At 46.2% G+C, this 15,390-nt stretch overlaps 1 protein-coding gene across 2 annotated transcripts in view; it reads right to left on the reverse strand.

Moving 5' to 3' along the window:
- LOC119433738 (titin-like) overlaps window positions 1–15,390 on the reverse strand; it is a 74,560-nt gene that overhangs the window by 36,455 nt on the left and 22,715 nt on the right. The window contains exons 8-10 of one of the 2 annotated variants that reach the window (XM_037701001.2): window positions 14,648–14,782; window positions 6,733–6,876; window positions 6,469–6,531 (exon numbers count right to left, since the gene is read on the reverse strand). In XM_037701001.2, the coding sequence (XP_037556929.1) occupies window positions 6,469–6,531; window positions 6,733–6,876; window positions 14,648–14,782 (342 nt within the window). Of the gene's footprint in view, window positions 1–6,468; window positions 6,532–6,732; window positions 6,877–14,647; window positions 14,792–15,390 lie in introns of both variants that reach the window. The other variant, XM_049671687.1, reaches the window with a different exon arrangement.

The following is a 15,390-nucleotide window of genomic DNA, read 5'->3' on the forward strand; positions in this document are numbered from 1 at the left end:
AGTTGATCACAGATGCGTAACTCATTATTTGGCGCCGAGTTTTGAACACTATCGAGAGATGCAACCGTGTTTTCGAGTGCATCTCTCCTTCCAGCTAAGCAATTGTGGCTCCTTTCCGTTCCCCGACACCTTACAGCTCATTTATATACAGTATAGACCACTTATAATGTAACCGTTTATAGTGTAGAACGAGCTACAACGCGGCCTTTTCCGTCTCCCATTTACCCTCCCATAGAACTCCGTAAATACGCATACAGCTAACAGAGCAGCCGCGCGGGACGAAATACCAGTTATAATGCGGCTTCCGCGGGAAAATCTCGTCGACAAGGGCGGCAGCGAGCACACTTCTCAACAAGGTGCGTGCTCCCATCCTCTCTCTTTGGGTTGGGATCGGTGATCGACGTGGACGTCCTGTGCGTGCGCCGATCCACGCTACGCGAGACGTCTCGCGTGGCTCGGAGCGGGGCACCGGTATGGACGAACACGGATCGTTCGGACGGGCCACCGTTCGCGTGACTGTACACGTGAACGACTAGGCGATGGTATCATAGCATGGGGTGAACATATTCGCTCGCTATCCAGTCGCGGTGAGTCGGACTTCCTTGATTTGTCGCGCGCCCATGTGAATGTTCTATTGGTAGTAAGTCGGCTAGTGTGTATTAGTGTATGAAAGGTGCAATAAATGCCCTTTTGATTGTTTGCACTACTGTGTTGTCGTTCCTTTGTCCCAAGAGCATGTGTGAGACCACACATCTGGATGTCCAACGTGGACCTCTTCGCACATCGGACGATAATTTTGAGTTTTGCTTCGTTCGAGACAACCTTTGTTTGAACCGAAGCGTATTCCTAGCGTGGATTTTGATCGCTAGCGTCGGCGGCGTGTTTTCTTGAGCGAGGCGATGGTTGCTGCAGCGTGTTTGAACATTTCAACATGCTAAGCCTTTTCGCGAGTGTTTTGATGAAGTACACTCGTCGGTACGAGAGCCACGTGGTCTGCATCCTGGGAGAGCGAGGCCTAGCGCCCACGGAGCATTGGCAAGCCTGAAGCGAGTAAGTATGGAAGCCTCGTGAGTGGTCCGAATTTATGTAAATAGCTTCTTCTATCTCTTTGACTTCGGAAGTCGCGGCTCAGGGAGCCGGGTGGCCACGGGCCACGGGTGCCGCTACAGGCTGACTGGTATTGCGGGCGCTCCGACACCGTCTGGGACAGTGGGCGCCGTCAACTCGGATGCTGTGTGCACCGAGCGGGGTAGGACCACCTCACAGAGCTAACGTCTCCTTGCGGCTGCCTGTTGTGCCCATTTTGGGTGATGTTTTTTTTTTTTGGATGCCGGTTGTTGTCAGGGTAGGGACGCATTAGGCCTAAGGCTTTACGAAGCCGCCTGTCGCACGTTGAGGGACCCAACCTGGTGACCGTGGTGTTGAGGTGTCGCACATTGCTTCCCTCATTAGTTCGCCTCGCATGAATTGAAATTACTCGGTCGACTCAAGAAAGTAAGCTTTGTTCACGTGAACTTAGCATCTGAAATGCCGCCCGAAATTTTGCTAGCCGAATTGAACATCGTACCACGTGGGCGATGCGTATGCCGAATTCCCCTCCCTTGCACTACTTTAGTGTTTGTCGAGCGCGTTGAGTGTACGCAGCGTGAGCGGAGTCACCCCTGGTTTGCTGTCACCTGCACATCGTCAGCGCTGCTGCCCTGGACTACAATCGAGCTACCCCAGGCGATGCAGATGCCTGTGGCCAATTCGGCGCAGTGATTTCGGCGGCAGCCTGTGTCCGGCTCGCAACCCTCAGCGGCTGGGAAAAGAGCCGGCAGTCACCAGCGGCTCTTGCCGGGAGGGTGCGTCGGCGCGAGCGACGCTTGCTCATCCTGACTGCGTCGTCGTTTCCAGAGTCCTGCGCTGGAGTCGTGCCATCGAATCTGCAGACGTGGTGCTGTGACCAACGGACGCCAGCGATGAACCCCAGAGATAATGTCGGCTCGCATGTTGTGGATAACGTGTGGACATTCCCTCGGCGCGGCCATTGTCGCATGTACTAACTTTTATTCACGACGCGCACGTTGATAGACCGTGTGAAATGTTTCGCCGGAGTATGTGTAGTGATTTAAGGTTGGGGGGAATGTGGGGATGCGCGACTCTCATACGTCTCCTGTAATCCGGCTTCACGGTGTGGCTAAGCGCCGGCGGCGGTCGTGGTGGTTGCGGCGCATTGCAAGAGATGGCGCGAGTGTCGCGATGCTAACGCCACCGAACGGCGGGGTGACTTGGGAGAAAAAGGTCAAAGGCGCTTCCCCTTTGGCTTGGGATCGGCGACCAACACGCACGAACACTTCGCGCATGCGCCTGCCCACTTCACGGGACCGTCTCGCGAGGCTAGGAGAGGAGCAGGACACCGGTATGGACGAACACGGATCGTTCAAACATGCCACCGTTCACGTGACCGTACACGTGAACGACTAGGCGATGGTGTCATAGCATGGGGCGAACATAATCGCTCACTATCGGGCCGCGTGAGTCGGACTTCCTTGATTTGTGGAGCGCCCATGTGAATGTTCTATTGGTAGTAATTCAGCTAGTGTGTATTAGGGTATGAAAAGTGCAATAAATGCCCTTTTGATTGTTTGCACTACTGTGTTGTCGTTCCTTTGTCCCAAGAGCATGTGTGAGACCCCACAGCCTATAAATGTTATATTTGTTACTCTTGGGAACAAGTTCTTCATTAGTGATGTCGGTGCACAACCAAGTCTCAGAGCTACAATATTGGGATCATCATCTTCAAAATAGGCACTCAACGCATCGCGCTTGTTTAGTATGCTGCAAATGTTCGTGTACGATAACAACAGCGGTGACGTTAAGGAAGATAGCGATTTCTTAGCTATAGCAGCAAATGTTGCCCTCTTTAGCAACAGTTTTGACGGCACAACTGTGTCAGTAGCGAGGTCATAAACTTAAGTGGTGCCAATAATACGAACATTATCTATTGTAAGTTTGAAAGGCTGTTTTCTTGTTTTGGCAAATTCAATTAATTTTTTCCTAGCTTGACTTGTGGATAAAAAAAAATCTTCACATACCGAATACTCAGTACCTTTTAGCTTGTGCGCAAGCGCGAAGATATATGCTTGTCTTTAAAAAGGGCTAATCGTGCTATGATGGGCCAATGTTTCTCCGAAGAAAAGCGTCCCAATTTATGTACACACTCCAACTGTGCGTTCACCATGATAAGGCCAAGCTGGTCAGAGCAAAACTTTATTATTTTTTGTTCAGATGCAGCCTAGTTTTTGCCTTCCTCATAATCAATACCGAAAAACAGTAAACTACATCGTCGCATTCTGTTTTCTGTATCATCACATCTTGAAGTGAGCGAGTGAAGTTGATCACATAAGCTACGTAACTCGTTATTTGGCGCCGAGTTTTGAACACGATCAAGAGATCCAACCGTGTTTTCGAGTGCATCTATCCTACCAGCTAAGCAATTGACTCTGGTATCTGTGGCTCCTTGCCGTGCCCTGACACCTTTCAGCTCTCTCAGCTCTGACACTTTTCGGGGGGGGGGGGGGGCACTGTTTAGCAAGGCATATATTACTCAATAGCGCTTGTGGCGTTGTCGGTATGCTATATTCTTCTACATTTAAAATACAGGAACGAACATTTGCGCTAGAACTTCGACAGTATAATATGATGAAAGTTTCACTCACTTTCTGTGACCTGCTGTGCGACTTCTTTAAAGAGATGTTTGGGGGGAACTTGTGATAATGGTATTGGATAGTCCTCAACATGCGACGCATATCGTTATTTGATCACACTCGGGGATCGATGAGGCAGGCAGTCTGAAGCAGGGCTGCTTTCTGTGTTAGAACGCTTTATCAAAATTACGGCATCCTTAGATCGCAGTAAAATAAGGCCTAGCAGCTCCGAAAGATTTTAAAGTGTTCTGTCTCCTCACAACTAGCTGTTCTGAAGCCTGCAGGGATATCTTGTTAGGAGGGGCTCTCAGCAGCAAGCAGCACGTGTTACGATGGGGTAGGTGTACCTAAGCTAGGCAATTGGCCCCGGCCGTCTGGTGTTGAGGGATCGGGCAGTGACGAGACGCTCTCCCTATGTACATAATTTTTCGCCACCTTCGTTCATGATTCCTTTTATGCACATTGTCAAGCTCTCTTTATGTTTATTTATATAATGAAAGTCAGAGACAAGGGAAAGAAAGAAGGAGAGGGGGGGGGGGGGGGCTTATGTGTTGCCGAAACGAGCAAGTTGCAATATTTTTGGCATGCTTTTCTTCCACGCAGCGTGGTCGACGATTCGGTCAGGTTTCAGATATTAGCTCTTTGACTACACCAAGGCTTGGTGGGGAGCAACAATGCCCCAAAGTTTTAGGCACACACTCATCTCATCTTTTTTGTGTGTGTAATTTTTAGCGCTGATCCACCCTTAACAATTACGGTTAACACAATCCAGATTAAAGCAAAAGTGCACCTTGGGTGGGGGCCGCAATGTTCTGCCTGCTACAGGTGCCGGGCAACACCTTTCTCCTACTTTCCTTTCTGAAAGCGGCACACTCCTTGCACCCATTTGGTGCAAGAAGTGGGGTCCTAATCAAAGCGGTCCTACACATTGGATTCAGGGGAGGCTGGGTTCTACAGCTGAAAAACTTACTTCTGTCGCCGCTCTGTCTACACCTTAAATATACTTGCAAGCAGCAACGTCAGACTGTGTGCCATCTCTTACCAACGGAGGATCACTTTAGTGGTGCACTTTGTGTGTGCAACCGATAACAGGCACAAAGCAAGAGCTGGTAGTTGTCCACAGAATGACAGTCATCATTCTTTCAATAAAGAAAAATGTGTGGTATCTGCAGACAGCCTTTTGCATGCTTGTTGACTTTCTCTTCCAATAAAGTTTTTCTTTCTCTCCACTCCTATAATCGCTAAGTGCCTGTCATAGGCATACCGTATTTACTCGAACCTAACACATACTTTTTTTTTTCGATAAAACAGGCCCAAAAATTGCGTCCGTGTTAGAAACGAGTACGACCCTAAATCTGCGTTACCATATAGCCGGCGGCATTTTATTATGGCCGCCTCGCAAGCGCTTCGAGCCTAGCTACACTCTAGCCTAGCTACACTCTAGCTTAGCCGCTGTGGCTTCCTCCATGTGCTGCAGTACACGTGCTTAGGCATTAGTCTACCGTCTGTATTGCCATTTTCTGCGTCTGCTCTATCACCATAAAGTGCCGAGTTCATCATGATGCTGCATTCAAAAGGAAAGTAATCATCTGTGTGGAGACGGATGGATATCGGGCCGCATCACGGGCGTTCGGAGAATCCGAAACTTGCGTGTGGGACTGGCGCAAACAGAAGGAGAGGATTTTCGCCAGCAAAGCTTCACGGAAGTGTTTCAGTGCACCAAACCAGGATGTATTCCGCGACGATCCACTTTGGCGATATAATCGCCTCGGCCCTATCTTGAAAGCTATCTGCGACGTGGAGAGTCTGCCGCGCGCAGTGTTTTCGCCGGGTCGCGTTGAAGCGAGAGGCATGCTAGCACAAAGGTCAATTCACTCGCCGCGCTTCGTCACTCCAGCGTTTTGACTACAAGTTTCCGCGGTCAACGAGCGATAAGTGTTCATGTTTGCTTGTGCGTGCGTGATGCCGTGCTTGTTAATTTGTTCAGTAAGCGAATGTTTGTAAGTTTATACGGCCAATAAAACTGCTATCCTTACTTCATACAGCGGTCTACTAATTTGCTATAGCAATTGATGCTTTGCCTTTGGGGCGAAACTGCGACTTTTTTTTAGTCATCGCAACTTTAGTGCACCGGGAGTAAACGTTTGTTTTTCCAAATGAGAGAAAGTTGTATTTTTGTATGAAAGCATGAGGTGCGCAGTATTGTAAAGGATTTTTTTTTTCTTTTTTGGTCACAGAAACGGGTGCGGTACATGCCTGATGAACTTGCGTGATCAGCGACACTGATGAACTTGTGTGTTCAGTTCAAAAATGCCTCAACACTGGCTGTGAACGTAGCTAAGGCCACCAAAATTTCTGGAATCTTACGAGATACAATAGCCGATCAGCTATTGCCTATTCATGCCCACTAGCAAATGTGTCCGCTGCATGGGAGGCGAAATGTCAGAGTATATTGACCTAATATTCACTATTGTAAATAGTACTGTAATTAGGCCCTCTGCAGTGTTGTTCCCTCTTCATTGCACGATCCCCCTTTTATGGCCAATAGTCAGGTATCTGCCATCGCCAGTGCGGCCAGCAAAATGGTCTTCTTCCAACAGCCACAAATGTAGCGACTTTTTCTACAATAGAATGTCGCGGATGCGTAGTAAGCCACTCTATTCCCCTATTTCCTCTGGGCGTACGGCGAATACATTATCTCTGTGTGCATGAGAGAAGGGATCACCCCCATGACAGCCCCGCGCCCCTGCCTTTCGACTGCCGCTAGCCCTCAACTTACCTTCACATTTAACCTTTTCGTTTCATCCATGTTGCTCTTTCCGGGCCTGCCTCCTGAAACGTTCTGTTCCGGGAAGAGGGAGGGGGGGATTTGTTAGAAAATTTTGTGAAGGAACTACCATTATTCTCCTCTAGCCCATATATCAGCTGCATTTTCATGGTGTTCCAGCTTTGAGGAATACAGTATGTAATGATGCCATTCTATTTGAAAGTTCGAAGGCTACTTGAAGTAACTGCGCAGTTGCTTAGCAAAAGTGCCAGGTACCTTTTTCTCTATTTCTGTGGATTTCTGGTGGTCCTCAACTGAGGTAAGCTTTGTTGGCTTTGTGTTGACTGCCGCAGATTTGCTTCTTGGGCAAAATGCTTTTCTGTGATCTGGTGCAGGCTCAGCGTGGAACTCGTATAGTAGCTGAAAGGCAAGATCAGATAAAAGTGCATATCAAGCTGGCAGTGGAAACAAAAGTTCATGATTGGTATAACAGCTTTTGCATTAAAACTTGCATGGTTGGTGCATTAAGAGAACATAATTCCCCCCCTCCTTATACGTAAAGGCCTAAATCTGGCCAAGGTACTCACAATATTTGAATGGACCCCTGAACACACAAACAATTTTGAATGAAGTACATTGTGTCCAGCATACGATTGTAACGACATTTGCTGAATCATGACGCAATTGGAGTGATAGGGACCCAAAATGTCCAAATATTATCATTATTCCACTCTAGTTGATGTGACGTCAGCTCCATTTTCATGATGTTCGTGCTGTCTTTCTGCCAGTTCAGTGATCCTAACAGTACTGTGATTATAGATACTTTATCTAAAACCATGCATTGCAAAAGGTATCCAGTAAATATCTGGATTGGTCCCTATAAATAGTAATGCAAAAACCAGACACTTCATTAACTATTTAAAAGTGAATGACATTTGCCTGAGGTCTGGTGGCAAAAGCTTTCATGTGTATTTGGAGAACGGCCTAGAGCAGGTTCACCAGTAATCCTATCTGTAGCGACTTCTATGGAGGTCAGTGAACATGAATATAAAGGAAGTGAAGGCTATTGGAACGTGCTTTTGGACCACAATAATTATGTACATATTTCTTGAAGGAGAAGCAGTTCTGTGAATGAGCTCACACTGCTGTGTTAACTTGTGTAATATGATTCCCTATGATCCTTTAACATATTCAGCGCAGCGTGGGTCACTGATGGGTCACCTTGGTGCCGATGTGCCATATTTTTGCTGGCAGAAACCGAAAATATGTCATAGTTGTCGCCCTCGGCCCTTTGGGCGGCCAATGCCATCGTCAAGTCACCAAGCCAAGCGAGATTAAAAGTCAAAATGGCCGCTCGGGCCGGCGCGGGGTGGCAGTTCGCAACGTACAATGCGGGAAAGGTCCCACAGTTGCGACCCAACAGCGGGGTTACCCCTTGGGTTTACCAATGCATTGGGTTCTATGGGAGCTGTGCCAAGACCGGCCGAAAACGACTTAACAGCAGGGAAAACCCAGCCCCCCGGGAAAGTAACAGCGGGGTTCTACTGTAACACTATACGACACTACGACACCATCGTGACGCTCGCTCTTCATTTCTGATGCCTCGCGCTTGGGCGAAAGGACACGCGTGCCGTCCACGCATCCCGTACCAGGTGTGACATTCCAAGGATGAGTGCTTCAACGAAAACGGCAATTGGGTGCGCGTTAGAATCGAGTAAATACGCTAAGCGTTTCTTTTTCGAATTTTCGTGCCGAGCCTGCATACAACGAAATCCTCTTTATAACAAAGTTTTTCGAGAATTTGTCAATTTCATTATACCAGGTTTAACTGTATTTCTGTATGAAAGCATGAGGTGCGCAATACTGTAAAGGATTTTTTTCCCCTCTCTCTCTTTTGGTCACGGAAAACGGGTGCGCGTTAAAATCGAGGGCACGTTAGAATCAAGTAAATACGGTAAGCGGGGGTTTTTTTTTTTTCCTCGAATTTTTGTGCCAAGCCTGCTTAACGAAATCCTCTTTATAACAAAGTTTTTGGGGAATTTGTCAATTTCGTTATATCCAAGTTTAACTGTACCATCCTAGCCTTAAGTGCGTTTCTTGCAGCGATATCCCTCTGAGTGTTTATTTTATGGTTTTTTATTCTTGTTCTAGTTTATTCTCGCTCTAGTGAAACAAAGGGCTTTGTCCTCAATTGGACAACCGTCACTGGACAATTGAACCATCAGAACCATTAAACTAAAGAACCTGCGTCACAGGCCACCCTGCTTATCAGTGTCATAGCCAACGGGTTTGACTAGCTTTAACACCCAACTAGCCTCAAACCAAGCAAAACTTAAGGTCAGACCACACATCTCTGCCTGCGAGAGATGAGGTCATATGAAAATTACAAATATATGCAAAAAATAAATTCTGAGATTTTACGTGCAATTAAAACCACCATATGATTATCAGACACATAGTGTAGGACTCCGAATTAATTTTAACCATTCAGGATTCTTTACCCATGCACCTAAATCTAAGTACACACGAGTGTGCTTGCAATTCGCCCGCACATGCGACGGCCACGGAAGAGGTCAAACCAGCGACCTCAAGCTAAGAGCTCAACGCCAGAGCCACTGGGAGATCACATCGGGCGGTAATATGGAATACATATTCAATATACAAGGTTTTTTGTCCTCATAATGCTGGCAATAATAAAACTAAAACTAGAAAGCAATACAGATGGTATTTGGAAAGCGCCGTACTACATGAGCACACAGTCAGAGCGCGAACGCATGAAAACAAACCCATTCTAGCCGAAGTGCAGCAGACAACAAAGGCGAGACCTCCCTCTGATGCCACGGGAGCGCCGCTCGCAGCGTTGCCATCAGTAGCGCATGAGGCCAATACTTAAACACACGCGACGTAGAGTTAGTATACTAACTCTTGAGGAAAAGCTGGGCAAAAACAGCGGGAACTGCAAGGGCGCCACCATGTTACTACGACTCATTTTTGTAGCACTAAAAATATTCCAAATATTATGCAAATGCAAGCACTTACACCTAGCACGTAGGCACGGACCACGTTTGAAGTTCATTACATATATTCTTCAGAAAGATCGGATGGCTATTTAGAAAATTTGGATGTAAAATTTACGGTTTCTAAAAATGCTGCATTTGCAGGAGCTTAACTAGATGACGCTACCATACTGACTGAGGCTCGGGATCGCATTGATTGCGTGCCTGCACAAGGTAGCAAATGGCAGCACCCTCGCGGCTCCCGATTTCAATACATGGGCGCTATGGGCAGCTTTTCCTCTAGAGTAGGTTATATTAACTCTATGGCGCACGCTGTCCACAGCTACGTTCGGAGCATGCGCAGAACAGCGCCCTCCCCGCGCGCCAATTTGAACGGCTGTCTGCGACCATCGGCGAAGCGGCGTGGGCGGCTTTCTTTGTGTACAATGCATTGTGGGTCGGCGCAGCCGCCGCGACCAACGTGTGGATGTAGCAAGAGCCATCACGACGTCGGGCACGTCGGAACGCATCGGCCGCGTCCGCTTACGTTGGCTGCGCCAGTGCGTCGAACTATAGACGCCGTTGTTCTCGCCAACGTGACGTAGCGTGTGCGGGCGCGCGCTTACGCTATGTCGGACTATATCAGCGGTGCCATGGTGGCGCACGAAGCCAATACTTCAACGCTCGCGCCATCCGCAGCTATCTTCAGAGCATGCGCAGAACGATCCCCAGCCTGCACGCCGCTTTGAACGGCTGTCTGCGACCGTCGGCGAAGCGGCGTAGGCGCGTTTTAGAGTGCATGCCGCCACCAAGCAAAACTGCGCTTCCCGCGCAGCGAAACCAGTGTGGCCAACATTCTCCCACGCACATAGCACTCTCCCCGTCCACGATGGCGCGGAGTTCGAATTATCGGTGGCGGTGTAGATTTCTGTGTGAATTAGCGGGACGTGTTACATATTGCTTTCAATACATTGTTGGACGGACCGCGGTGGCTACTTCGAATTATCTAAAATTTCGAATGAAAAAGCTTTTACTGTATCTGGGACATTTTTGCACTTTTGTCAGACCACACATAAACAAGAAAAGAAAATGTAGGATTGGTTGATTGAAATGATTTAGTGTCCCAAATTAACACAAGGGCTATAAGGGACAGACAGCACCAGATTGAGGCAGTCATGGCCAGGAATTGAACCTGCAACCAATTGTAATTATTTGCAATTTATTTATACTTTAATTAATTTATAGATATCTCATTAGGAGGAGACACTGAGCTGTACAGTACCCAGAGCAGCCAAGCTACTTTCATTTGAAGTAGTGATGAACAGGATACAGAGGCTCCTATAACTACTGATGAAGTTAGAAGGGCCTTGAAAGACATGACCAGGGGAAAAGCGGCTGGAGAAGATGGAATAACAGTAAATTTAATCAAAGATGGAGGAGATATCATGCTCGAAAAGGTTGCGACCCTTTATACGCAATGCCTCAAAACTTCAAGTGTACCAGATAGCGGGAAGAACGCCAAAATTATACTCATCCATAAGAAGGGAGACGTTAAAGAATTGAAGAATTATAGACCCGTTAGCTTGCTTTCAATATGGTATAAAATATTCACCAAGATAATTTCCAATAGAATCAGGACAACACTTGACTTCAGTCAATCAAGAGAACAGGCTGGCTTCAGGAAGGGATATTCAATGATGGATGATATCCATGTCATTATTCAGTTAATTGAGAAATCTGCGGATTACAATCAACCTCTCTATATGGCTTTCCTAGATTATGAAAAGCCATTTGATTCAGTAGAGATACCAACAGTCATGGAGGCACTGCATAATCAAGGAGTACAGGAGGCATACGTGAATATCTTGGCAAATATCTACAAAGATTCCACAGCTACCTTGGTTCTCCACAAGAAAAGTAAAAAATTACCTATCAAGAAAGAGGTCAGGCAAAGAGACACAATTTCTCCAATGCTATTCACTGCATGCTTAGAAGAAGTATTCAAGCTCTTAGACTGGGACGGCTTAGGAGTGAGGATCAACGGCGAATATCTCAGCAACCTTCGGTTTGCAGATGATATTGTCCTATTCAGCAACAATGGGGACAAACTACAACAAATGATTGAGGACCTTACCTGAGAAAGCGTAAGAGTGGGGTTGAAGATTAATATGCAGAAGACAAAGATAATGTTAAATAGCCTGGCAAGAGAACAAGAATTGTGGATCGCCAGTCAGCCTGTAGAGTCTGTAAAGAAGTACGTTTATCTAGGTCAATTACTCACAGGGGACCCTGATCATGAGAAAGAAATTCATAGAAGAATAAAATTGGGTTGGAGTTCATACGGCAGGCATTGCCAAATCCTGACTACTGTTGTTGAAAAGTGTACAATCATTGCATTCTACCGGTGCTAACATATGGGGCAGAAACTTGGAGGTTAACAAAGAAGCTCGAGAACAAGTTAAGGACCACACAAAGAGCAATGGAACGAAAAATCTTAGGACTAACGTTAAGAGACAGGAAGAGAGCGTTGTGGATCAGAGAACAAACGGGGATAGCCAATATTTTAGTTAACATTAAGCGGAAGAAATTGAGCTGGGCAGGCCATGTAATGCGTAGGATGGATGGACCATTAGGGTTACAGAATGGATACCAAGAGAAGGGAAGTGCAGTCGAGGTCGGCAGAAAACCAGATGGGATGATGAAGTTAGGAAATTTGCAGGCGCAAGTTGGAATCAGCTAGCGCAAGACAGGGATAATTGGAGATTGCAGGGAGAGGCCTTCGTCCTGCAGTGGACATAAATATTAGGCTGATGATGATGATGGGTTTTAGGAAGAACTTGTTATTTACTCTAGACCCTTGAAATCTTCAGCAAATATTCAATTTTATGAGCTAATTGCAAATAAGCAATAAGCTTTTTTTTTAATGTCAATTCTATAAAATGTTAAAGACTCAGTTATAAATTTGGGAGGCGAGTTGCAAAAAATGTACTGCAGCAAGAGAGCTAAAATTAAGCAATATGTTTACAAATGTTCAAAAAGTGCAACTTGGCATTTTAATGTTTATGCTATGTTTTATACGAAGTTACGAGATTCTATCTAAAGTTGCAACATTGCAGGTGTGAATTTTTGTATGTGATTTCTACAAGATCTCAAAATGTTGCCATGTCTTAAAACACTATACCATAGCGATTCTGCCTTCTAAGACTCTCTAGCATTCAGGCAATAAAACTATAAAAAATAACGGAATTGAATGAGCAGCTGAGAAACAGTGCTGCTCTAAAAATTTGCACCTTGCAAAAAAATTTAGAAAAAAGCATAAAACTAATAAGAGTGCAAAAATATAGATTTCAAGCTACAAAACCAGGTAGCTTTCTTCTGAAGCTGCACTGAACGATCGTTTTGGACAGGAAAGGAAGCCAGAAAGATAAAAAAGTGGTTTTGGAATGGCAAACAGCACAAAATGGGTTATTTTCAGTGCTTTTATGGGTGAAATTGGGCATATTGAAGTATAAGTACAGCGTGTTCTTCCTCAATGACATTCCCATTTGAGCTAGTTTTTTTGCCAGCAGGTGCGCAATGCTATGTAAATTAAAAAACAGTGTGAGCACAATATTCATCCTTCATCTTTCAACTGTATATAATCATCATCACTGTGTGTGTGTGCTGCTGCCTTTCAAAGTGGTGGCGGCTCCTTTCGATCGCCTAGACATCAACGTCAAGTTCCAGTGGAGCTTCGTTCGGGTCACCGTTTGCTCCGCCTGTCCACCGCCATGATCCAAGTACCGGCATCACCCCCTCTGCCCCCCAACCAGCCGCCTTCGCATGGACCGTTACCGCCCGGCAGCGTGACCCCACTGTAGTCTCTGGTCTCCCGCGTGACAACATCGAGGACTGGCATCAGAACTATGACCTAGTGAGTGGGTACAACCACTGGGACGACCCTCAAAAATTTCGCCAAGTCGCCTTCTATCTGTCCGATGTAGCAAAGACGTGGTTCTTTAACCATTTTCGGAACACCAACTATCCGTTATGAAGTTTGAAAGAGAAAGCTCGATGCATGCATGCAACAACCAGGGGAGACGTACACTTCGTACATTGAAGACGTCCTTTGCCACCGCGGCAATGAGCGAGGCCGATCACGTTTGACACATTTTAAAAGGGATTGAACACGTTGTGTTTTACTATACTTTTCCTGCATTGCCACGGGAAGTAGCGCACAATTACACACAACTTTCCGTGGCGATGCAGGGAAAAGCACATGCGCAACAACGCACTTGCGGTCAGAAACCCCACTACCATGGACGATGTCATCGCGACCTGCCAGCATCTGGTTGCACTACAAGCCATCCGGTTACAGCGAGACGTCTGTGACACACGACCTTCTTCGGATGCCGATTTGCACACGTTGATTCGGGCTCTGATCCATGAAGAGCTTCCAGCACAAGGCCTGTCATGCTCGGCTGTTCCTCAAACTCATTCTTTGTCCACTGGTCTACGCGACATCATCAAAGACGAGCTGCCTTCCTTGGTTTACGCTGTGAGCCCTGACCCTCCGACGCCAGCCATGTCCACACAAGTTGCTGCCATGCAACCCTCCATCGCTCAGTGTGCCCTTCCGGTTCCTCAGAACAATGTAGCAGCCTTTACACCCCATGTACCAATACCTGCATTTTATGCCCCCTGGTGCTCGTCCCGCTCAATCTGTTATTATTGTGGCATTTGAGGCCACATCTCGTGGTTTTGTCGAAAGCGCCAGCAGGACAAACGCCGTGGCTACGATGCTTACGAGAGGGATCTTTCAATAATAATAACAGAAATGAAAAATACTGTTTCCAAGACTCATGTTCAATAATAATAACAGAAATGAAAAATACTGTTTCCAAGACTCATGTTCCTCCCGAAATCAAAAAAAAATGTTTGAGTCTTTCTCATGTTCTGCAGGAATATGGTAAGCGACACATGCTACGCTCAAGCATGACCATACCAGTAACACAATAGGATATAAACACACTGCACTTCCAGGTTCATACTAGCCCCTTCCTGCTAGTGCACCGACTCTTTTGAGATCACAAAAATACCTTCCATTTCTCCTTCAACTCCCTTCTCGTGCAAGCAGTATGCATGAGAATGCATTAAAAAAAAGTGGGAGGGGGAACAATAATTTGTCTCAATGTACCCAAGTGGCAGGCCCATACCTTATTTTCTCTGTTTGGGTGAACTTCCTGCTCGATTTGCTTGGTAACAGTCCTCTTGTCCAACTTCTTGTTTTTGCCAACATGTTTTAACATTTCTGGTCTCACTTTGGTTTGTTCTTGGGATTGGTCTTCATCCTTGTTCGGTTTTTAAAAAAGAAGAAATACCAATTAATGTCAATGAAGTAGTGTCCAGATTGAAGCAGTTTACTTGATTGCCAGAAATATAAGTGTACACATCCTTTAGAAGCTTTATGCTGTATATGGGCATTTATTCAAGAGAATGAAACTTTTTCCGCAGTACAGCAGAAGCTTATTTCATCACAGAAGATTTTCTTTATGCCGCATAGCTGCCCTATAGTATCCAGTGAAGACACGTTATTACAACTAGATTTCAATAGTATACCAAAATTCATTAGTGCAGAAGTCACGACCGCTCTGTGCTTTAGGTCCGTGCTATGTCCAGCCCCTTCTTCAATCTACGGTCTCTGCATGTTGCTGTCCCACGTGTGTGACAGCACCGCCCACTGGATTTCTTACACTAATGTAAACCGTCTGTAATAACCGCGTGTTTCTATTGGCTACAATTCAGCCACTATGCAGCATCAAGTCATGTAAAAAAGAAAGAAAACAAGATACTGCTCCGTGATGAACAAAACCTTGGATTCATAGTTGGCATGTATTCATATGCACCGCGTTTGTCCCTACCACTATCAATATCCTTCACCGCAACATACAAGATGCTT

Source organism: Dermacentor silvarum, chromosome 1, assembly GCF_013339745.2.
Source record: "Dermacentor silvarum isolate Dsil-2018 chromosome 1, BIME_Dsil_1.4, whole genome shotgun sequence".
Taxonomy (NCBI): domain Eukaryota; kingdom Metazoa; phylum Arthropoda; class Arachnida; order Ixodida; family Ixodidae; genus Dermacentor; species Dermacentor silvarum.